Here is a 24210-nt window from a genome sequence, read left to right on the forward strand (position 1 = left end):
CGATTTGAGAATATTTCTGAGAACAGGCTCAGGAAATGGAAAGCAGATGGAGGGACAGCGGATGACTCTGCAGAGAGCAGCAAGGAGAAACCTAGGCGCCTGCCAGGTTGGTGAGGGGAGGCGGCAGGGATGGGCAAAGAACTGTCCCCAAATGGCAGGAACTCAGGGGCATCTGGGAACGCAGGCAGGAGGGATGGAGAGGGCAGCAGAAAGAAGCCGTTAGACCCCCAGGTCCCAACCCCCAGCTCTGAGCAGTTATCCACCCCCCACCCCCGAGAGCCTGGAGTTTTCTTCTCTAAAGAAATTGACGCAGGGAAGCTGCAGACAGAGACACGAAGGAGGGCAAGGAAGAGATGCCAAACCGAACACAAGGGTTAAGTGAAATTCCGCACACAGACGCCCAGCAAATTTCTCCCAACCCAGCTGATTGGAGGTATGTTTAGTTTATAAACACATTGGGGGACTTCCCTGGTGGCGCACTGGTTAAGAATCCACCTACCAGTGCAGGGGACATGGGTTCGAGCCCGTCTGGGAAGATCCCATATGCCACAGAGCAACTAAGCCTGTGCGCCACAACTACTGAACCTGTGCTCTACAGCCTGTGCTCCGCAACAAGAGAAGGCACCACGGTGAGAAGCACGTGCACTGCAACGAAGAGTAGCCCCCGCTCGCCACAACTAGAGAAAGCCTGCGCGCAGCAACGAAGACCCAACACAGCCAAAAATAAATAAATAATTTAAAAAATAAAAATACAAAATAAAATAAAATATAAACACATCTGGCTTGTGGCCACCAGGAAGAGACTAGAGGGCCCCAGTCTATGGAAAACAAAGGCAGAAAAATTCCATAGGAAGATTTAAAGATAAAGTTTGAAATCTCCAAAAGAAAAAGTAGGAGCCAAAAGCCACAAAGATGAAAAGCTAGGAGGGGAAAAAAGATAAAATTAAGGGCTCAGTCCAGGAGAGGAGGGCCATCACTGGGAAAGAAACCAGAGAAAACGGATGGAAAGAAGTTACTACAAAATAATGATAATAAAAATAACAACATAAGAACAACTCCCAGAACTACAAATTTCCAGATTAAACGGCTCCACAAAATGCCCCACATGGTGAATGAACCTCACCCCCACTCTAAGCCTCTGACTGTACAGTTTTAGAATACTGGTGGTGAACAACCAAAGAAAACAAAACAGCTTACATGTAACATACTGATTCTTAACAAAAATGGAAGATAATGGGACAATGTCTTCAAAATTCTGAGTGAGTTTTAACCTAGAATTCAATTCTGTGCTCCATCAGATTATCCATGAAGCAGGAGAAGAGGAAAAAAATAACATTTCACTCAACGTGATTCTTTAAACGTCTACCTGCCATGTGCCCTTTCTCAAGAAGCTATTGCTGGTCATGCTCCACCAAAATGAGGGAGTGACTCGAGACAGATGAGGATCTGGGTCCAGGAGACAGGGGAGGGACAGAGGGAATGGCCACTGGTGGCAAAGGAAGACCGGGGGGTGCCCCAGTGGGTGGGGTAGTCAGGGGGCCCCGGGAGGAGTCCCCAGGGGAACTCGGACTGCAGAGATGATCTGAGAGACCTGTGTAACACCGTATCGAGAAGCATTTTAAAGGGCTATCCGAGAGTATAAAAATAAGAAAAGCAAAAAATGGTCCAAGAAGAAAAAAATGTAATCGTAGCATCCTCTTTGGCTCAGCAGCAAACAGTAAACAACAAAGTTTTAATAAGGAAAATGCAGTAGACAGGGATGTAAAGTAAGTGAAACCTTGGTTACAGTAAGAAGACAGTAGGGGATGTCAGAAAGTTACACAGTGAGCCAGGAAGGAGTGGAGATGCCGGGCAGGCCCATGGCAGACCCCAGCCCACACCGTGAGCAGCTGAGCTCCTATCCGGTCCCGCCTGGACCTGGCCAAGTCCACATCAAAGGTCAGAAAGACACAGCCCAAACCAGAGACAGAGTGAAACCTGGAGGGTGCTGAGGGAATGAACCCTTCTTACGGCAGCTGCTTGTGAACTGAATGACTTTCATATAAGGAGTACTCATCACTTTTGGATTTTTAAGTAGTTTTTTTTTTTTTTTTTTTTTTTTTTAAATAAAGAAGATGGTGTTTTAGCCTTTCAGGAAAACCTTTACTATTACGTTAAATAAGAACATCAAACACTCTAAAACCTTGGATCAAGTTTTAGTGTTAAATAAATACAATAAAATTAATAAATACCATAGACCCCTCCCCCCATAACTGTTAACTCTAAAACACTATAAAAATGCATGGTACTATTATATTTAAATATCAGTGCAAACTGCTCTCAGAGTTATGATTATTAGACATCTTGTACCACCCCACCCCTTCCCCACCCCCACTCGGTTTGGTTTTTACAAATCTGTACGAGCTGCTGTATCCATCTTAATCCTTGTTACACAGTAAACAGGCCCAATATGCATGTGCAGATGAATGAATGAATGAATGAATGAATTCAGGGATAGCCAAAGAATGAACACCTTCTTGGAGCTTTTTCTGAGGTTTTATAAGACATAAGTGTTGCTTTATGTTAAAAGATAGATGGATCTCACATGCTAATTCATGGGGAAGAGGCTCTTCATAGAAAAATGTTAAACCATAAAGAAATAGCAAAGGGAGAGTACTGCCTTGAAAGCTGATTGTGGAATATGAACACCTGGCAATTACAACCCCAGGGAGGGAGGGTGGGGGGCATCACCCTCCCAACTTCCTATAGCCCCAGCATCCCCACCATAAACACAGAGCATTGAGACCCTCCCAAACTAAAGGGCTGCTTTCCTGTCTGCCAGGGGGCAAAGCACAGACCAAGGAAGGCAGCAAAAACACAGCACCAATCCACTGTTTGGAGCTTCTGAGAAATGCGAGCCCCAACAGAAAGGATGGCACGCTCCCCTCTCAAGTCCACCCCTAAGGCTGCAACTGCAGCTCAAGGTGAGCGAGAGGGCGGGACCCTACCCACGGCAGATCCTCAGGTGTCAGCTGACCTAAGTGGAAATTGGGAAGGAAACAGCGAGCCTGGCACTGTCCTAGGCACACAGTCCCAGTGGGGGAGAAGACAAACAAAGATCACAAACCTTATAGAGCCTGCATGATAGAGGGAAAACCAAACTGTACAGAAGATAAATAAATTATACAAGGTACCAGAGATCTGGCTGGATAATTATAGTAAAAAGTTGAAAAAAACCCCAACCAGCACAGGTCTTATTTATTTTTTTTGTTTTTTTTTTGTTTTTGTTTTTTTTGTTTTTTTTTTTTTGTGCGGTACGCGGGCCTCTCACTGTTGTGGCCTCTCCCGTCGCGGAGCACAGGCTCCGGACGCACAGGCTCAGCGGCCATGGCTCACGGGCCCAGCTGCTCCGCGGCATGTGGGATCTTCCCGGACCGGGGCACGAACCCGTGTCCTCTGCATCGGCAGGCGGACTCTCAACCACTGCGCCACCAGGGAAGCCCCAGGTCTTATTTAAATAGATGCAAAAGTGAGATATGCATCAATCCCACAACTGCCTTAGTTCACTGTAGAGATAAATGGTCCACAAACTTCATGCTGGATCAGACGTAATAAGTCTGATTGCAAAATGCAGTTGGGCTGACTTCTCCCTGTGCTGTGTCCTCTCTGCTTCTTAAAATCAGTGAAACAGAACTTACTTCTGGTTCTACTTCCCCTGCAGCCAGACCCACTACATGGTCTGGAGCGGAGAACTGGGGTGCATCCTGGCTCTGTCTGTACCGAGCTGGACGGCTGTAGGCGAGCCACAGCTTAACCTCCCAGACCACAGACCAGCATCTGGAAGGGTGGGAACTGTCACGATGCTGAGTGTAATGACCCAGACCAAGGTGTGGACCCCACAGGCCTCACACATGCACCTCCCCTTCCCAGCTCTGTCTGCATCCTCAAGCAGCTGATGGCAAGGCAGCATTCATTGCCCAGAAGCAACATCCAGGCCTCAGGACACAAACCTTCAAGCAGTCATATGCTAGGTGTCAAGGCTAGGGGAGCAGAGAGGGGCTGCCAGATTCTGGAAGCTCTGGCTGTAGGATGTGGACGGGACAGTGCAATCCAACCCCGTGGCTTTTCAGTGTTCACCTTGACACCCCGGTTCTCCAGCTGTGGCCCCAGTCTCAGACACAGCAGACCCAGCCTACCCCTCAAGCGCAAGCCTCCCGCCTTCTGGTCTTCCTTCAGCTCTTCTCTCCAGGCCTTCCTCCCCACAGGCTGTCCCCTCTTCCAGGAACACTCCCCCCATCTCCAAACTCCACTTAGATGTCAGCTTAAGAGTCACTTCCCCAGGGACCTTCCTGACACCCACGGCCTGTGCTCCCATGGATCCTGCACTTCCCATTTCTGTTCTCGTCGCACTTGCAAAGGCTGGTTTAACAAGCAGCTTCCCCTCTAGAGGCCTGTTCCCTAAAGAGCCTCATCTGTCTTGTCCCTGTGTGTCACCCATGCTTTTCACAAGGCCTGGCCCCGAGCCGGCGCGTTGCAAAGATCTGGCAAACTCAACTGAATTGAAGGGCACATCAGCATCACGTGCAGTGAAAACGACTGGGCAGCTCATGGGGCAGGTTCAAGTCCCAGCTCAGCCGCGCGGGTACCTCATCTGCCTGGTTTGTACACTGCAGGGGTGGCTGGCTGACCTGTCTGCCCCTCTAACCTCCAACACGCAAATTAAGGCAGAGAAATGGACATCTGTCTGCCTGCTTGACCCTGAGCTAGGGTTTTAGGGTGAGGCCAGATGAATCCATTGTCCAGGCCAGCATTTATTGACAGTTGTCCCTGGGCCCTGTGCTGGGGGCAAAGGATTGTGATGGGCATGCCTGCCTGACGGGGCACAGCCAACACCTGAGACCATTCACCAACCCAAAGGGCTCAGATAAAGTCATCCAGGGTGAAGAAGCAGGAAGGAAGCAAATGCCCAGCATCATGCCCGGGATGGCTTTCTGGGCTGACCTAGGAAATTCAGCTCAAGGGATCTTGGAATCCATCCTTGCCCCGAGAGAGGGGAAGGTGATAGAGCGAAGGTCACACTGCTCCATCTTGGGGAAAGGGTGTCTGAGGTGGAAAAGCCTTTGAATAAACCAATGAGAGACATTTTCTGCAAACGCATAATGGATTTGGGCCTCATGGATTCCAGCTTTTGGAGCCAGAAGCTTAAAAACTGGCAGCCCACAAGCCACACCTGCCCATGGATATGTTTTGTTTGGCAGGCAAGGTTTTACGTTTTAAAAAAATTAGTTCCATCATTTATAAAATTGGATGGTTTCACATAAGGATCCAAATGTCCAGCTTCTCTGGAAAAACAGGCAGCATCAGACTAAAGGTGGGAGAAGATGCCTTAGGAAGCAAGGTCCCTCAGGGTTCTGGGGCAAGGGTGGGCAAGCGAAGACCTAGGTGGGTAGAACCCAAAGCAGGGAAAGCTCAGACGGCCACAGACCCCAAAGCGTTCACTGCCAAATTCAACTAAACCACCAGCTACAGCCTCTGGAGGCAGGGCAGGCCACCCCCTAATGGCCCCAATCCCCACCACTCCCTGAAGCCTCATACAAAAAAACCTCACTCGTGCACATTATTACCGGCCCCTGTAGGCATTTAGCCACTAGCCTCTTAGAAATACACAGACATGAGCTTCGTAAACACACCCAATCCTCAAGCCTCCTTCCCCATGATCTCCTCCACCACCCCAACACCCAACCTCCAGTGGCAGAAAATCTGGCGGGCATTGGAGCTAAAGGCTACCTCCTGCAAAGAGCACACATCCACCTCCACCCAGGAGAACAGTCAGAAACGTTCTATGTGGGTGGGATGCCTGCCATCTACAAGGTGTTTCGTAAAGATATACTGAATAATTGACAATCCATCTGATGCGCATTGTGCTTTTATCACCACACATCTGCTTTACGGTGTCCGTACAAAACACAGACATGTCAAACTCTGGGGGAAGCAATCACACAACTTATTCATGAAAAAGAAATCATACTCGATGAGAAACTCTCAATGACTTAAATCATTATTTTTACTTTAAACATTTGTCCATTTGAACAGCTCCATTTAAAAATAGATTAACAAGGCTTCCCTGGTGGCACAGTGGTTAAGGGACACGGGTTTGAGCCCTGGCCCGGGAAGATCCCACATGCCACGGAGCAACTAAGCCCGTGCACCACAACTACTGAGCCTGAGCTCTAGAGGAGGCAAGCCACAACTACTGAGCCCAAGTGCCACAACTACTGAAGCCCGCGCTCCTACAGCCCATGCTCCACAACAAGAGAAGCCACCACAATGAGAAGCCCGCGCACCGCAACGAAGCGTGGCCCCCGCTCGTCGCAACTAGAGAAAGCCCGCGCGCAGCAACGAAGACCCAACGCAACCAAAAATAAATAAATTTTTAAAAATAGATTAACACACTTTTTAAAAAAATTGTTAATATTTGATCAATACCACATAGGCTATTCTGAAGCTTAAATCTTCCCCAAAATCCAATATGGATCAGATTTCCCTAGGCAATTTCAAAATTTATTGGAAAGGCAAATGTAACTTTATAAGGAGAGAAGAAAATTACCAAGAATGTGATTATAGAGTAGAAGTACCTGCTTTTTATCTTGTGTTTTCTTAAAATCTTCACATGCTAGCCAAAATAAAACATTTTCTTCACTGAATTCCTTTTTTAAAAATTCCTATGGATTAAAAGAAGAAAAAATATCAAACAGTATTCTACTTAAAAAACAAATAATGCATTTCCCTTCAAGAACTAAGTCAAAATTCAACAAATGAGGGTGTTCATTCACCCTGTAAAAGCTCCACCCTGAAAACAAAGTGCATGTTTAACGTTAAAGCTGGAATTTCATATGCATTTGAACTTAATGGGTTTGACACTGTGAAGAGTAAAAATGAAGTAGGAATCTACTCACAATTCTCAACTGACAATAAATTACCAAAAAGTAAATTAAAGTGGAAGATATATTAGTTCCTTCCAGACAGTGTTTAAACAAAGTACATTCCTCCAAAATCAGGCTCATTTTTTTTAAACAAAAGAAAAGAAAACATACTAAGCATGTCTAAAAGTGCCACAATGAAAACTATTTCAAGCTGGAGGTGTGCTTTCTTTTGGCAGATGTTGGGGGCTTAGTGGCACAGCCAGCTATCCTGCTGTGCACGGAAAAGTTTTCTCCCCGAGATCTAGACGGTGCTCTAGATGGTGGCCCTATGTCCAGAAATGCCTGCTACCCACTCCTTGGAGTCTGCTACAGAGACCAACAGCATCAGGGTTTATCCTGGCCTGACCCAAGACTTAAAAGACAGAAGTCAGTAGGACTCAGGCAGACACAAGGCATTCTTGAAATTCACCTGTGCTTCTGACACTTGGGGTTTCTTCAGGCCATTTCTAGGCAGTCCTGACACTTCCCCACCCACCTGCCCTCCTCTCTGAGTTCATCTTCACTTTGTCAGCTGATGTCCAGCCTCTTTCACTCTGTTAATATGTATCCTGAAAATCCCCAGCATACAAGTGAACAAACCTTCACATCAGAGAGACCCAGACCACCCCTTCCCAGGTGTCACAGAGCTGGAAATTCTTTGTAGATTCTGCCAATGAGCACAGTACCTCTTCCTCATCACCCCACCCCACCTCCCATCCAGCTATATAAAAACCAGAAAGAGGGATTTCCCTGCTGGCGCAGTGGATAGGACTCTGCGCTCCCAATGCAGGGGGCTCAGGTTCAATCCCTGGTCAGGGAAATAGATCCCACATGTATGCCACAACTAAGAGTTTGCATGTCACAACTAGGGAGCCCATGTGTTAAAACTAAGGAGCCCACCTGCCGCAACTAAGACCCGGTACAACCAAATAAATAAAATTAAAAAAAAAAAACAGAAAACAGAAACAGTCTGTGCACGCCCCTCCGTGCTGGCCCATGACTACCCAGGAAAGCATTTCCATCTTGGTCATGACAGGTGAGAAGTTCTGCTTCTCAAGTTGGGCCAGACAGTGTTAAAACCTGGCCTGTGTTCCACCCACAGGCTTCTAAACTTCTTTGTATGTGCATCAAGCCTGGTGAACAACGAAAAAAGTCAAACCCTAAATCTTTTCACGCCTTCCGGGTCTTCAAGCAGATTCTCCAGAGAAGCCGCCCATTTGTCTGTGCTCTTGGGATTCTGGTGGCTGCTGCTGGAACTCCCATCACTGCCATGGATGTCTGCAAAGCAAAGTTTAGACTGTGTATGTGGCCCAAAGATACTGTCATCTTATAACAGGCATTACGATCATCATCACCACCATTATGGCTAAGATGTAATAGTAAGTTATATGCCAGAATCTACTCTCTGCGCTTAACACAGTGAATTCATTCTAGCCCTGACAACAGCCTTATGAAGGGGCTGCTGCTACTCCCTCCATTTTACAGATGCGGAAAACTGTGGCTCTGAGTTAGGAAGGGACTTCTCATTTCCCAACACTCCCCATATATCCTTCCCCCACCCACGTGTCCACTGGCTGACCCACAGGCAGCCTTCAAGTCTCCCTCAAGCCCTCCTCCCAGGGACCTTGACTCAACAGCAACTCTTCCCCATTACATTCTGTGCACAGTCTTATAATTATCCTGCTGTGTTGTGACTGCACGACCGGCTCTCACCAGTCTGAAAGCTCCTCTGCATCTTGATCTTGTATCTCCAGCAGGTAGCTCATTGCCTGGCACATAAATTAAAGTGTGTACCAGGGCCGGGACTAGGGTGGGGAAAGGGAGGCACTGGCCAGAGGTACAAAATTTAAGGGGGCGCCCAAAAAACTCAGGTGTCAGGTAAATGAGGTTTTCATGCAATATTCTGAAAAATCAAAATTAATGCAAAAAATTCCATAATGAGCAAAATACAAAAATTTAAATAAAGACAGGATCATTATAACTGATTTTTCCTTGTGCCTCTCAGGCTCCAATACATCTCGGCGGGACGCTGTTACGAAGGGCACAGGCTAAAGGAATCAGTGACTTTGCACCTGTACGTCTGCTGTACTCTCTTACTCTTACCTCTAAAAAGAGCCTCTTGACTAAAGGAAAGGGGACGGGGACCTCCAACTAACACACTCTGGCTACTTGCCTAAAGGAGGAAGTAACAACACAAACACACCTCATCTACAGAATTTGGCCCCTTCCTGGAGTCAAGGGAAAATCCATGGAATGTCACTTCGGATGGGCCCAGGTTCCAAAGCCAGTTTTGCCAATTCGAAGTATGTGAACATGGGCAAAACTCTGTGTAAGATGAAGATAACCCCCCTATCTCTTGGGGTTATCAGAAGGATTAAAGGAGGAAGCACCTCAGGCACCTAGATGCTCACAGTGTACCCTCAAAAAATATTAGTTCTTCTCTCTGCTTCCTTAAAATAATGATTTATCAAGTGAACTATTTTTATAGCTAATACTTCTTTACTCCACTGCTTTCTTTTTTTTTCAAAGTAGAGACATGTCTCTCTAAAGAAAAGTTTGAATCTGGGAGAAAATAAACTTATTAAGAAATCAGCAAAACCAATCATTTTAAAAGGATAAATTTTAAAAGTCTTATGAATATTAATTGCTGCAAGTAGCTAGGCGGTCATATGGTTTCAAATGTTTTTGGAGGAAAGTTGTATCAGAATATGTTGAACATGGAAGTAACTCAGCTTCTGTCATCTATTGTATTCTATTGGAGGTCAACAAACATATTAATTTCTCAAGCAGCTGAGACTCAGTCTCCTAGCATCTGGGAAAACTACCTGGGTTCTATACATTGATTGGCTGATTTGGGCTATGCATTGGTGATGGAGCATTGCATCCAATGCATCCAATATGCATTGGTGATGGAGCACATAAGAGAGTTGTTTGGGACAAATCCGTTCCTTTACTTGAGAGGCAAACTCACTCAAACATCACAAATGGACCTGACACTTCTCTAAAGTGAATCTTCAGTTCGTGGATATTAAATTAGTTCTCTGCTCTCTTTGCAAATGTTAAAACGGCAAGCTTCTGGACACTGCATTTCTTCCCAACGAAGTATAAATCAAATTAAAAGATCATTGTCGTAAGAAATTTCTGCAACAGGGTTCATTCTGCCAAACGTTTCACAGATTTACTCCCTGTTCTCTACCCGAAGAATACAGTTTGACAGTTTACTCCACTCCCCTAGCAGATCTTCTCTTAAGTAAATAAATTAGAGACACAAGTTCGCTGTTCCGGAAAAGTCATTAGGTAGCCAGAAATTTCTCTCGCCATTGCAGAACAACTGTTTTGGCTATAACTTTTCAACCTTGGCCTGTAGTGATTCCAAAACTCTTGACATTCTTTTCAATAATAAACCAAACCACATTTGGGTTTTCACGGCCTCACTGTCTTGCAAATAAATACACTTGGTGGATTCCCATTTAGCCAATAGAGTGTTGTGGTTAACTAGGTCTTCTGGTTAACTGAGAGATAAGATAGCCATCCCCACCGTGAGACAATTGCTCCCTCACTCCCCTCTTTTATTTCATACTCTAGTCACTTTGCATATCAGGTTTCTGTGCTGGCTTTCGTGTGAACAAAAAGTTTTACAACTCAAAACCCACTCATCTGATCTAGTCTCCTTATTTAACAGACTGAGAAATAAAGGTCCAGAGGGTAAGGTGACCCAGCTAAGGAACTGCTGGATGGAACCAGTACTGGGACTTAAATATGTGGGCAATTGTCCCCACCAGGACCACCTCTATGGAACCCCAGGGTGCCTCGGAACACAGGAGTTTGCAGATGGGTGGCCCTTCCTTTCAGTTCCCTCCTAGGCTACCATTTCCCTTCCATCGATGTCATGAAATACATCTATGGCTGACACTGTTACAGAAGGCACAGAATTTTCAGGGCTGGCCCAGAAAGCATACCAAGACACAGAAAGTATCTCCATAGCCATGGTTATTAGTTTCGGCTTTGGTGTCATGGCTAAAGAGAAATTTCTTCTTGCCCTTCTGCTCACCTTCTGCCCTAGCAGTCCTTTTACTTCTACTCAAACTCTACTGCCATGTGTTTTCACTTTTCCAGAAATACTGACTTGAATTTTGCCAAGACGTCCTGACTGTCTTTTAATTTTGATTAAGGCCTTTGGCTATGCCTTTTTTTTTTAATCCTTCTTGATTGGTATCAATATAGATAGATATCTCTAGTTAGAGCAACATTTGCAAACTCCATTCACTTAATGATGTCTCTCTTTTCTAAGTCATTATCCCCAGCCTCCAATGAGACTGGCAGAGGTCCATTCCATTTGGCAATGCCCTAAGAGACTGCCCCCTAACCTGAGGCATTTCCATTTCTCAGGATCCTTGTCGGTACAAGTAGACTTCCACTATTTTACGATGCATGTAAGTAAGGGCTTCCTAAGACAACTTGGTTCACTTTAAATGTTACAATCAGTCCAATGATGTATAGGAGAAAGAAATAACCTTTCTTCACAGCAAGCAAGTTTACTTCTGAGCTTAAGAATAAAGCAAAAACAAGAGTTCCCAGCTTCCTAACTCCTTCCCAGGTCCTGGCACTCGGAAACACAAAGGTCCAACACTCTTCTTTCCTTTTTCATTGATAAAAGTTTCCATTTTAGATGGATTACACAAGAAGGTAGGTTGGGAATGCACAGCTGGAAAAAGAGTTAAACCTATCTTTCTAGCAGCTTTAAGATCACTCAAGCTAGTAAGGAGCAGTTGGTGATGATATTTGTTTGTTTCCATTTTGTCCAGCTCTGCTCATTTGTTGTTGTCATTTAGATCATCTGTAAAACATTTCTGCAATGAAAAAAATCATTTTTTTTACCTCCTGGGCCCTTCAAAGCATTTTAGATCTTCAGATTTTTGCAGGCACGATACTTACGTTTCAATATACTCATCTTCAGATGAATCTGTCATTGGCTAATAATAACCATTAACACTTACGAATTATTCAAAATGTGCTGGGTACTATTCCAAGCTTTTTCCATGGGTTAAATCATTCTGTTCTCACAATGACCCTCAGATGTGGTTAGTATTATCCTCACTTCACAGATGAGGAAACAGAGGCACAGTAACTCACAAGGGGCACCCAGCTAGAAACGGGGAGTCACGGTCCAAGCCCAGGTAGTCCTGCCTCCAGAGCCCAGGCCATCTGCCACAATGGCCTGCCATTGTTAGTTTTGATATTTGCTGATCTTCACACTCACAGAAGCCAGAACATGACGGCCTTGACAAGAATGATAACACGTATGTGTGAGAAGACTGCAAAAACTAAGAGTCCAATTCCTTGCAGACAAAAACCCACCTACAACTGGGCCAGAATCATCCAACACATAAACACAACGGGCATACGCTTTCCATTTACATTTACACTGTTCTGTGTGGTAAAAGCTGTTATTTCAATGCCGGCACAGCATCCAGGTACAGAGGGCTGAGGCTGACTGCTTGCAGCATATTGTGTGATGCATTATTTATAGATGCTATGATGTCATATCTAACAGAGACCTTCTCCAGACATTAATTCCTTGGAAATCCATACTCAAAAGGCATCTCTAACACTCATCAGAACAAATTCCTGCTATTAGTCTTCAGGAAGGTCTGGCTAATGATCCTGCATAGACAATTTCCCCAAGTCAAAGATTTTAGTAAACTCTCAATATCCAGCTTCCTCAACAGCAGAGTCAACTTACATCCTCAGAGGGTTTGTCAAAGGCACCCCCACAAACGCACAGCACATTAAAGAAAACAGACTAAACATTCAAGCCCAGGAAAAGGCAGAAATGTTAACCCTAAATTCTAATGTGGTTTGGTACCACACACACACACACCATACTCCTTTAAAATACTCAGGGAAAGTACACACCCCACAAAACTGATTTAAAACCTCATATCACCTATATCACATCAAACATCACATTTTTTTAAAAAGTCATCCCACTTAGAAGCAGAGAATCTGTTTTCACAACTAGTGATCCATGTAAGGCTCCAGAGAAACTGGGTCATGGAAACCCTCTATCTAAATATTACTTCAGTGTTTATCAGCTCCAGTATCTAGCTTCTGAGAATAATGACCCTTCAGGCATGCAATTCCCTTGGTAGGGAGGTTTGCATGAACTGCCATTAGCAGAAAATAAAAATAAAAACGTTTTGAAATAATCATACTGATAGCAAGCATCAAAGACCAGAGCAGGCCAACAGGCTGGAGAGGTCAGCTGGGCTCAGAAATGGCCTCACGGTAGTTTTCCCACGAGGTCTGAGGCCTCAGAAAAAGTCAAGTTGCTCAGGCGAGCCCTCCAGAGGCCCCCTGTGCACCTGCATCTGCACCACACACACCCCTACCTCTACCCTGCCCGCCAGCACCCAGCGATGGGTGAGCTGAGGGCATATCTGATAGCCAAAGGGGTGGGGACCCTTCCTTACGTGCCATGCTCTGGGGTCTGCCTGGGGAGGTCCCCGCAGCCCAAAACTCCGCTGCCTTCTCAGAGACGCTTTGTGCGAGACAGACGGGGGCTGCGGGGCTCCTGAGCACCCTTTTGGATCCGGAGGAAAAACAAGCCTCAACATCCTCTTCTGAGTGGACTAAACAACAGATGGCCCCCGGTTTCCACTTTCTACCAGAGGGAAGGAAATAAGAACCCCAGACTGTTATCTGTAGCTTCCCTAGAATCCTCACTTTCTAGGCAAAGGCCCAGAAAAAAAAAACAAACTACCCAGGAGCCCAATCCTGGAGGTGAAAGTGAAGACCCCGTCCGTATTTTTTCCCACTTTCCAGAAGCCCCCATGCTTCCTCTGGGACCTGACTTATGCGGAAATGTGCCCTTGCTCTCCCCTGGCCCCCACCTCAGGGCAAATAAGTAACTTTTTCCCTCCGGTGTCGGTTGGGTAGACTGTGTATTTCTTGAGAGTAAGAGCTGTGTCTTCCTCAGGGTCTGCAGTGCCGGGCACTCATGTATAGATTTATAGTGATAGCTGTTTTCTTATAGATTGTCAGGTTGAGCGGGGGACAAAGCAGAGAGGAGGATGACGGTTGTAAAAAGAGATGGCATTTACTGAACACTGACTACATTCCATCTCAACCTCACAGCCCTTGGAGGTTGCTTCCACCGGTGGCCCATTTTACAGATGAGGAAACTGAGGCACAATACGGTTAAATCACTTGCTCCAAAGGGGAAAGCCAGGAAGTCGATGAGCTGGGACTCAACCCTAGGCTGTCTGGCTGCAGAGGCTGTTAAGGGAAGGGCAGGCAAAGATGCAAGAAATAAAAGGCGGGCCCTTTTTCTCAGGGAAATTAAAATTAATTGAGAAGATGAAGCCAGGCATTCCCAGATGGCATCTGGCTGCAATGCCACACACTGCCATGAAGTTTTCTTCACTGGTCCATGACAGAATGAGAATAAGCAGAAGGAAATATTTACCAAGTGAGCTGTGCTGATCGAGTGGGACAGTCGTGGGTTGTCTTTTTTAAGTAGATAATTACATTTATTTACAGGGTACAAAAGGCAAGAGCTACACAAGGGAGCACAGTGGGACAGGTCTTCCTATCACCCCTGTCCTTCAGTGACCCAGAGCCTCTCCCCTAGAAGCAATAGCCTCTGGAAGATTCTTGTGTATCAGGACAAGTTCTTTACATGAGATTATATCTCTCCTACTATTTGGGGTGTTGAAACATCCTTCATTTGTGGGATGATAAAGACAGTTGGGGCTTCCCTGGTGGCGCAGTGGTTGAGAGTCCGCCTGCCGGTGCAGGGGACACGGGTTCGTGCCCGGGTCCGGGAAGATCCCACATGCCGCGGAGCGGCTGGGCCCGTGAGCCATGGCCGCTGAGCCTGCGTGTCCGGAGCCTGTGCTCCGCAGCGGGAGAGGCCACAACAGTGAGAGGCCCACGGACTGCAAAAAAAAAAAAAAAAAGACAGTTGATGATGGTATTGTTGGTTTTTAATGTCCCAACTGGAGAGAGAAAGAAAGAAAAGAAAGAAGGAAGGAAGTGGAGCAGAGAAGCAGGGAGGCAAGGAAGGAAAGAGAAAAGCCCACTGCTCCACACTCGCTCTCTAAATACACACGAGCAAGATGACACACTGGATACTGTGTGAGGTCACGCAGGCATTTCTGGGCTCGGGCAGAGATCTGAGTCCCCCGGTCTGTCCTTTCTGAAATGGGCGGCCTCTGCAGCTGTCCGGGGAGAGACAAGATGGGCAGGCTGCATTTCAGGTGCAGAGAGGGAGGCAGGAGGCCTGGAAGAGCGGGCCTCCTGGAGCTTTGGGAGAGGACACAGGACAGAGGTGGGAATGTCCAGCCACCCAAGGGCGGGGCGGGCAGCGGGGGGAGTGGGCGAGAAGGCAAGCCAGATGAGGGGTCCCTGAGCCCACCACAGAGCGGGGGCAGCAGAGCCGACCCACAGGCACTCAGCAGGGCCCTCGAGAGATGGGAGACTACTGGGAAGGGAAATTGGTCCCCGGAAGTCTGCAAGGGACTGTTTGGCTCCAGTGTGCGCCTCCTGACAGCTCTTATCGAGGAGCTGCTTCTGTCGCCTGCCTGGGCCCCCGCTGCCACCCCCGGGGCTGCTGCCGTGGAGAGCTATCTGGGGGAAGCAGAAGAAACTGGTGAGCGTAAATTTAGTACAATTTAAACAGCAAGTTCCCAGAGCCCAGCGGCAGGGGGCCGAGGGGATTACTCAACCCCAGGGAGGGAAATGACTCAGTTCACCCAGAAAGCCCTAGGAAATGGCCCAGCCAGGCACCTGCCTGGTTTCCACAATTTCTAACAGTGAGTAAAGGAGACATCAGTTCAAATACAGTCTGTGAAGGCAAGTAAAGCACCCCGAGCGCCCGGCATCCACCAGTCCGCGAGCTGCCCGTGGTGGTGTTCAGGTCGGCACACGTGTATAAACCACGCCCCCCGCTCAGCCCCGCCTCTCTGTGCCGGCTTCGTTCTCCCTGAATCTGAAGGCCCGGCCCAGTGATGTTCTGCAGGGAAAATTTCCCCCAGCAGCCAAGCCGGCCATTAAATTGTTATGTCAACTGTCATCTTTAAATAAAAACTTAAGCCCTGCCATAAATCTGAAACTGGTCCCAGAGGTTTAATGGGATAATGTATAACAGCCTCGGGGCGGGGGAGCGGGGAATTCCCCTGGCGGTTCAGCCCGTGCTCTGCTCGCAGGGGGCGGTGGAAGGCCGTGGCTCCGGCTTTGCTTTTCAAGCGAAGAGCATCCCATTTACCATCAACAGTGCAAGTCGCTGTGGGGGGCAGGGTGGGTGCACAGAATCCTTGGGGGGGTCCTCACACTTCAGTGGCATAAGAATCGACTGTCAAAGATGCAGCCAACTCTCCCTCCCACCTCGTGTCCGCAGGACTGAATCCGGGACGAGGGGGGGCGGGGTCTGGGGGGAGGCTGGAAAGCTGCATTTTGTCGAGCCCACCTCCACTCCCACCCCCTTGTGGTTCGTGAACACACTTTGAGAAAGCTCAGGAAGGAGAATATTTGCCCTTTGAATCGCACTTCGAAACTTGGAATTAAGCGTTGGCAGCACCAAACCTCAGTTTAAAGACATTGTCTCCAATAAGATTTTGCAGAAAAGCAAGAAAGGCTTGGAGTAAAAGAGCTGGGAGGCAGGACTGCAGCCAGGCTCAAATCAGGGTCCAGCAGGGATGGATCCGGTTTTTGTGGGGCCAGAAACTTACACAATCTGGAAAGCCACTTTAAGAAAAATAATTCAAAATCACCAAAAAAAAAAAAAAAAAAATCAGTCCAGGGTCCCATGGATCACTTGGCTGGCTTCCCAGTGCCTTTGCCTCGGGGCCCACATTCCCCCTTTCTCACTGCTGGGTGGTGATGACCAAACTGGCAGGGGCTCATTTGTCCTTTCCCATCAGGGGATAGACATTAAACCTAAAAATCATAAAGAAATCGGGCTCTTGGAAGTCAGGCATTTAATACCAATCCATGATTTTTAGCTACTGATCTTTCTATCAGTGACCTAACCACATTTCATCAGACTTAAAATGTGTTACCCTGAAAGAGGTACACTCCACTGGTGTCCCTAAAACTGCCCCCAGTCTTTCTGGGGTACAACCTGCCCACATGCAACAGCACCCCATGTCCCAAAATTCATCTGTTCTATTTGGAAGACTTCAACCCAAAAGTTGAACTGTGCAGGGATGTTCAAAGCAGCTCTATTTATAATAGGAAAAGGCGGAAAAGATAACAGCTAACCATTATTACTCAGTAATGCCACGCACTGTACTAGGGACTTCATAGATATGCTTTCATGTATTTGATTCCACAGCTCTATGGAACCCACTTTACAGATGGGAAAACGGACGCAGAGGTGTGCTGGTAAACCAGCTCTCCCAGGGAAAAACAAAAACAAAAAAACTTGATTTTTAGCATCTGCTGATTTCCACGGTGTAAATGGCCACTGGTAGCCAATTTCAAGCTACCTACGGTTTAGCAACCAGCTTCCAACTTTCCCATTAATTTAGCAATTGGCTCAGAGGTAAAGTAACTTGCCCAAGGTAGCTGAATGATAGAGTCATGGTGGGAACCAGAAGTTTAACTTCAGAGTCCAGGCTCTGACCACCACTCCATAGGCCTGTGAATATCTAACAATAAGGAATGGCTAAAATGAACGCTCACAGGGGAATCCTTTGACCCACAGGTAACACAGAAAGGTTTACATGACCACGAACACTAACTCTAATATAAGCAATTTATAACTCTATGAAGTCCTACTTTATTAGAGTTGTCCTAAATATTAAATGCAATAATTTGCAAAATTTGATGGATGAGAAACCAGCTTCGATTTAGTGTTTAAAGAAGGGTATTTTATTCTCATTTTGCAGATCCTTATCCACACAGAGAGTCTCCACAGCTAGTAGTGGTGGAGGTGGGATTTGGACCCAGCCAACCTACTTTCAGACCATCCTCTTCACCACAGTGTCCCTCATAAAATACATTAGGTGAAAAAAAGATACGGGCCAACACGTACAGCCTCTTGGTACTAGCAGAAGCGTCTCGGCGTGGGAGGCGGTAGAAAAGCCTCTGAACTCCAGAGTCAGGCCGAACTGGGTTTGAACGATTCTCCATCACCTAAGTGTGACTTGGAGCACGTTACCTAATAGCTCCTGGCTTCAGTTCCCTTCTCCGTAAAGTGGAGACAACAATGCCTATCTCAATGGGTTGCCCTAAAGGTGAAGAGAGAATTCACAAAACAGAGTGAACACAGACCCGGGCCCACAATTAGCGCTCAACGGGGCTTAGCTATTAGGAGCAAAAAGGGTAAGATGGTTGGAATCAAGGGCATGGTTTCATCTTCACCATGGGTTCTTTGTCCTATCAAATCGTTCCAAATTGTGCCTGGTCCAGAGTGACAGCCAAACTGTATCCTTTGTCGGCTCTTCCCTGGCGCTAACTGCAGATGCGCTCTTCACCTGGTATTTATTCACCCTCCTTCTCTGCCCCATAGTTCGGCTCCTCGGCGCAGAACAGAAGGCGTCCGGCAGCCAAGGCCTGGCAGCCCTGTTGGATGCCCGGGGTCCAGGCATGCCTTTCCTGGCGCCGCGTGGGCATCATTCGCACCAACGCCCGCAGCGGAGGCAGAGGACTCCCGAAGGGAGGGAACTCGCGCGACGTTCTGCTTTCGGAATCTAGAGCCCATACTACCTCCAAAGTTTGGAGATGTTTTGGATCTCCTTTTTCTCCCAGACCATCACTAAAAAGAAAACTGCTGTTGTTCCTCCTTTCAGACAAACTTCCTCCCCAGCGCGCCTCTCGGGGCTCTGCGCTCTCGCCGCGGCTGGGACCACAGGGGCGCTGGACGGAGCAGGGAGAAGTGGCGCGTTCGGCCGGGGCTCCCCGCGGTGCGGCATCGCTGAGCCGCGCCCGAGCCTAGTAAGGATGCCCTGGGCGGGCAGCGCCTGCCCGGGCGGTTCATCGCAGCCCCTGCGGGCGCCCCAATCCCCAGCACGCGGGGTCCCGGGAGCTTACCTGACGGCGGCCGCTTCCTGCTCAGCCGACTCACGGCGCGGTTAAACATAGCCGCGGGCAACCCGGGGAGGAAGGAGGATCCGCTGGGCAGCGCGGCTGCTGAGCCGGAGGAAGGCGAGGAGGAGGAGCCCGCTCAGCACCGCCCCGGAGCGTGCGGCCCCCACCCTCACGCCCTCCTCCCGTCCAGACGCCGCGTGGCGCGCTCCGTGCGCCCTACCGGCCCGCCCAGGAGGGGGCCCTGCGGGCCCGCCCCGGGGTGCCTGGGCGGGCAGGGCGCACCCGGGTGACTCCCAAACGCCGGGACCCGGCCCAGATCCCAGGACGGAGCGCACTCTCTCGGAAGTAGTCCGCGCCGCCCGGGACTTAGGAAGCCTGCCCAGGCGGTTCGCGGGTCCCGGGGACCCTTCGCCGCCCGGCTTCCAGAGAAGCCGCCCGAGCCCCGCCCTACCCTGCCCCCAGCTCCAGCGTCCATCCCTGCCTCCCAACCTCTCCCTGCAGCCCTGGGAAACGGACGCGGCGCCTTCGGCGCACTGCGCTTCGTGGCTCAGCGCGCTTTTCCGGGCGGCCGGCGAGGGTCACCTCCTGGTCCAGAGACCGGGAAGCTGAGGCCTCGTGGTTCTGCAAAACCCAGGTGCGGCCCACGGCCTTCGCCTCCTTGCCCTCGGGTTCCAGGATCCCTGCGCGCCCGGGCTTGCCCGTCTCGCGACTCCGTGGGCGCTGGGCCTTCCCACGGCCGCGAAAGCCAGCGGGGCGTCGCCAGGACCCGGGCCGCGGTGTCTGCGGGCGGAGCAAGCCGAGCCGGAGCCGGTGGGCGCCCTCTCCCGGGCCGCGCTGCGCGGGCGCCGAAATTTGGGCGCCTTCTGCCCTTGGTCTTGAGGCTCCAAGGGCGGACCTCGGGGGAATTCCGTAGGAACCCCTCAGGTTCCAGCGCGGAGCTATGCCTCTGCCCCGCACACCGGCTGGCCAGAGACACTAACTTTCGGGACACGTGGCGCACCTTTCGGCGGGGCCTTCGCGCTCAACGCTTGAAATCACTGGGGCCGCACTGCGCTCTACTTCTGATTTCTCCTCTCCCGCCGCCAGTCACCTGCTTAGGGCCGCCAGCTCCACTCGAATCTATTACCTCATTTCTTCTGCAAAACAGCCCAAGAGGGGGTATCATTAGCCCCATTTTCTTGAGGATTTGGTTTACGAGGAATTGTCCTTCTGGCGAGTCCTACTTTTTTCCTGTGTATCTGGCTTTGTCTCTAAATTAGTCTTTATTTTTAGCTGTACTAATTGCTATTTTTCTAAACTGTTCCCCAGTCGTCGGTCCCCCCTCCACCCATCCTTTCTCAGTATTTTCACTGGTTGGCATTTTCCTTTGTGTCTTCTATTCTGAGCTTCCCGTTCCGCTAATTTTTCCTCCCTCCCTCTACCCACCCCTTCAGCCCCAATCCCACCCCCATCTCTGGCCTTCTACGGTTGTTTCTCATTTCTCTCCCTACCTTTCCTTCCCCCCTCAAAGTATTTTACTCAGAGTGTTTCTAAGCACCCTGCCCCTCTGCTGCGGGTTTTCAGCTGCAACTCGAGGAGGCAGGCTATTGTGACCAGGAGCAGAGTTAGAATCAAGCTGAAAAGCTTGGTTTTTAAAGCGTCTCCTGTTGCCGGCCTCCTACGACCCTGGGCTCCTGCCAGCTTCCTCTCCGTTATAACGGGATTGAACCGTGATGCTTAAACTCCAGGCAGAATGTTCAGCCATTTTAAGAGTAGGACTTTCAAACTCTACAGAGTCCTGCATACAAATGAGGTAACAATAACCAGGGAATTTGTGCAGCACCTCTCCAGAAAGCGTCTCCAGAGACCAAATTACAAGTAATTCTAACGCAGGAAGTAGGGAGACTGGCACAATGGGTGAAAGTTAGGCACAGCTAAATGTTATGCCACTTTCCAGGTCCACCCCTGCTGTGTCTGGAAAAAAACCTGCTGTGGCCTAGGACATCCTTATGAATCTGTCCTAAGCTAAGACTGCAGCCAGCCTTAGCTGGAACAGCTTTCTGAAATGAAGGGAAAATAGAACAGCTTCAAATCACTTTTACTGTCCTGTTAGCATATCAGATAGTGAGTACAAAAATAAAGGCCCATGGTTTAATGTTCACAGTTTAAAATTTGTTTCGGTGCATGAAAAGACTGTCCTCATGAAATTTCTATAAATACCTGTTTCAAGTGTCTGAAGATCCAAAAGCCAGTTTTCAACATGTGCTGTGCAGACCATGTATAGAAGCATAGAGCCTCACAGTTCCTAAGGCTTGCCAAAAGAAAACACACACACACACACATCCCTCCCACGTGATTCAAGTTCTGCCTGTGGTTTGCAATGGCTGAAGGTACTCTCCATCCAAACAGCATGGCTCAGGGGCTTCCCTTCCCTTGTGGTCCAGTGGCTAAGACCCCGTGCTCCCAATGCAGGGGTCCCGGGTTTGATCCCTGGTCAGGGAACTAGATCCCACATGCCGAAACGAGGATCCCGCATGCCACAGCTAAGACCCGGCGCAGCCAAATAAATGATATAAAAAAGAAAAAATAGCATTGCTCACTTTCTGTAGCTCATCTCAAGCCTTTACAAACACTGGTAGCCAGTCTGAGCAAGAAGAGGACAAGTGGTTTGGCCCCTTCCTACCCCTGCTGGTCTTACCCCTGCTGGTCTCACCTTTGGTTGAATAACTTTCACTGGGGACTAGGATGTCTTCTGGCAAAGCAGAATTTCAGAGTGATCATTGACTCTAGAGTTTGACTTTTTTTTTTTTTTTTTTTTGCGGTACACGGGCCTCTCACTGTTGCAGCCTCTCCCGTTGTGGAGCACAGGCTCCGGACGCACAGGCTCAGCAGCCATGGCTCACAGGCCCAGCCGCTCCACGGCATGTGGGATCCTCCCGGACCAGGGCACGAACCCGTGTCCCCTGCATCGGCAGGCGGACTCAACCACTGCGCCACCAGGGAAGGCCGAGTTTGACATTTTTAATCCTCAAAAACTTAAAAAAAAAAAAACTGGTAAGCTGTGAATACATTTAAGTCTTTTACAATAAAATATATTTTAGTCTCTTATAAAGAATATGCTCAGCCATTTGAAGCAGATGAGATATAGTAAACTAAGTAAATACATAAGTGCACAGCTTGAAGCCAAGAGACCTGGTTACCAATCCTGGCCATATAGCAGACCAGCTGTGTGTCTTCCCCCACTCCATCCCCCCACCCCACCCCACCCCCACTCCCACCTCGCAGCTTGTGGGATCTTAGTTCCCTGACCAGGGATCGAACCTGCACCCTCAGCAGTGAAAGTGCAGAGTCTTAACCACCGGACTGCCAGGGATTCCCCAGCTGTGTGTCTTTAAACACAGCATCCTAGGATTGGACAAAGAAAGGATGCCACCCACCTTCTAAGGGTGTGCTGTTCACTAGCAATAAACAAGAAAGCACCTGGTATAGTGCCCAGTACATGTAGGCACACAAAAATGTACTGGAATCTGACTTACTCCCCCTACAATGCTGTTTTAATAAATAATAAATTTTAGCTTATATGTGGTGAAAAGTGGCATTTTAAAAAGGAATTATAGGAAGTTGGCAGGGTTAGAACAGCATGATGCAATTGACACACACAGTGAAGGCGGGAAAGTAAATTGTTAACAACCTCTCTGGAAGGCAAGAGAGGCAGATATGTTAAGATGATGTTTGGAAACATGCATAAGAGCCTTCACAATGTTTATACCAATCAGACCAGTGAATAATTCTACAAGTGGTCATTTATGCCAAAGAAAGAATAGAAACACAAAGATTTGTGTGCAAAGTTGAACATCATAACACTTCTTTTATCAGTGCTATTTATGGTAGCTATAAATGTCCATTAATAGAATGACTAAGTTACAGTATATTCCTATGATGGAATACTGAACAGTTGTAAGAACTGAATGAAGAGTATTTGGTGATGTAGGGCAGGGGTCTCCACCCCCCGGGCGGTGGATGGGTACCAGTCCGAGGCCTGTTAGGAGCCAGGCCACACAGCAAGAGGTGAGTGGCGGGTGAGCAAGTGAAGCTTCATCTACTGCTCCCCATCGCTAGCACTACCGCCTGAACCAAGCCCTCCTGCCCCCGCCCTCCCTCCCCCATCCATGGAAAAACTGTGGTCCACAAAACCGGTCCCTTGTGCCAAAAGGGTCGGGGACTGCTGATGTAGGGAACGTGCTTGTGAAGCTGTCATTGAAAAAAGCAGGATACAAATATAGAGAGTTTTTAGTAGGAGAGGAGAGGAAATATAGTATATTTATGGATAGAAAGCTTTATGGAAACGATTCCCAAATGTTACTAGCATTTACCTCTAGATGATGGGATGATGGGATAATGGGTGATTTTAATTTCCATTATTATATTTTCATGTTTTACAAAATTTCTGCAGTGAATATGCTTTTCAGTGGGGCGGGGGGGAGGGGATCAGTAGTTGGAAACATCAAAATCTCTACTAGGTTTAATCTACAAATATTTAAGCCCACGTCTTTACAACGTTAGTTGTGCTTTCTTTAATCTCACGTGGAAGAAGCAAGCAGACATTGACTGCCTTTCCCACCTTTTTTTTTTTTTTTTTAATTTTTGCGTTATGTGGGCCTCTCACTGTTGTGGCCTCTCCCGTTGCGGAGCACAGGCTCCGGACGCACAGGCCCAGCGGCCATGGCTCACGGGCCCAGCCGCTCCGCGGCATGTGGGATCTTCCCAGACCGGGGCACGAACCCGTGTCCCCTGCATCGGCAGGCGGACTCTCAACCACTGCACCACCAGGGAAGCCCTGCCTTTCCCACCTTTGATCTCCCTTGCTTTTCAAGTCACACATTCATGGCATATCACAGCTGGATGGATCCTTGGAGATCAGCATATTACACTGCAGATCAGGAAACTGAGGCCCAGATGGCTTTGGCTAGGAGTGATGCTAGGTTTCCTGAGTCATAGGAAAGTGGTCTTCCTGGCACAGCACACTCTATCTTGTACCATGCTGCATCCATGAAGATACACCTGAAAAAGGAAGACCTTTATGTATGTTTAGGATTCAAGTCGGGATTCCTGCTAAACAAAGGCAGGTTAATTATTTCAGTACGCAATCATACTTGTATTTCTCCAATCTCAAAGCAAAAAACCCAAAAAAACAAAAACAAAACAAAGCAGTTCTCTATTGCTCTATTTCACTGCAGCACTTCTCAACAAAGTGCCT

General features: G+C 48.2%; 1 protein-coding gene across 1 annotated transcript in view; it reads right to left on the bottom strand.

Moving 5' to 3' along the window:
- Positions 1–19710, bottom strand: part of RGS10 (regulator of G protein signaling 10) — a 38314-nt gene extending 18604 nt beyond the window's left edge. The window contains exons 1-4 of the mRNA XM_082609216.1: positions 19557–19710; positions 18978–19076; positions 8101–8219; positions 6615–6701 (exon numbers count right to left, since the gene is read on the bottom strand). Coding sequence (XP_082465342.1) covers positions 6615–6701; positions 8101–8219; positions 18978–19026 — 255 coding nt within the window. The 5' untranslated portion in view covers positions 19027–19076; positions 19557–19710. The remainder of the gene's footprint in view (positions 1–6614; positions 6702–8100; positions 8220–18977; positions 19077–19556) is intronic.
- Between the last annotated feature and the right edge of the window lie 4500 nt (positions 19711–24210).

The sequence above is a fragment of the Mesoplodon mirus genome (genome assembly GCF_964341445.2).
Source record: "Mesoplodon mirus genome assembly, chromosome: 2".
Lineage (NCBI taxonomy): Eukaryota > Metazoa > Chordata > Mammalia > Artiodactyla > Ziphiidae > Mesoplodon > Mesoplodon mirus.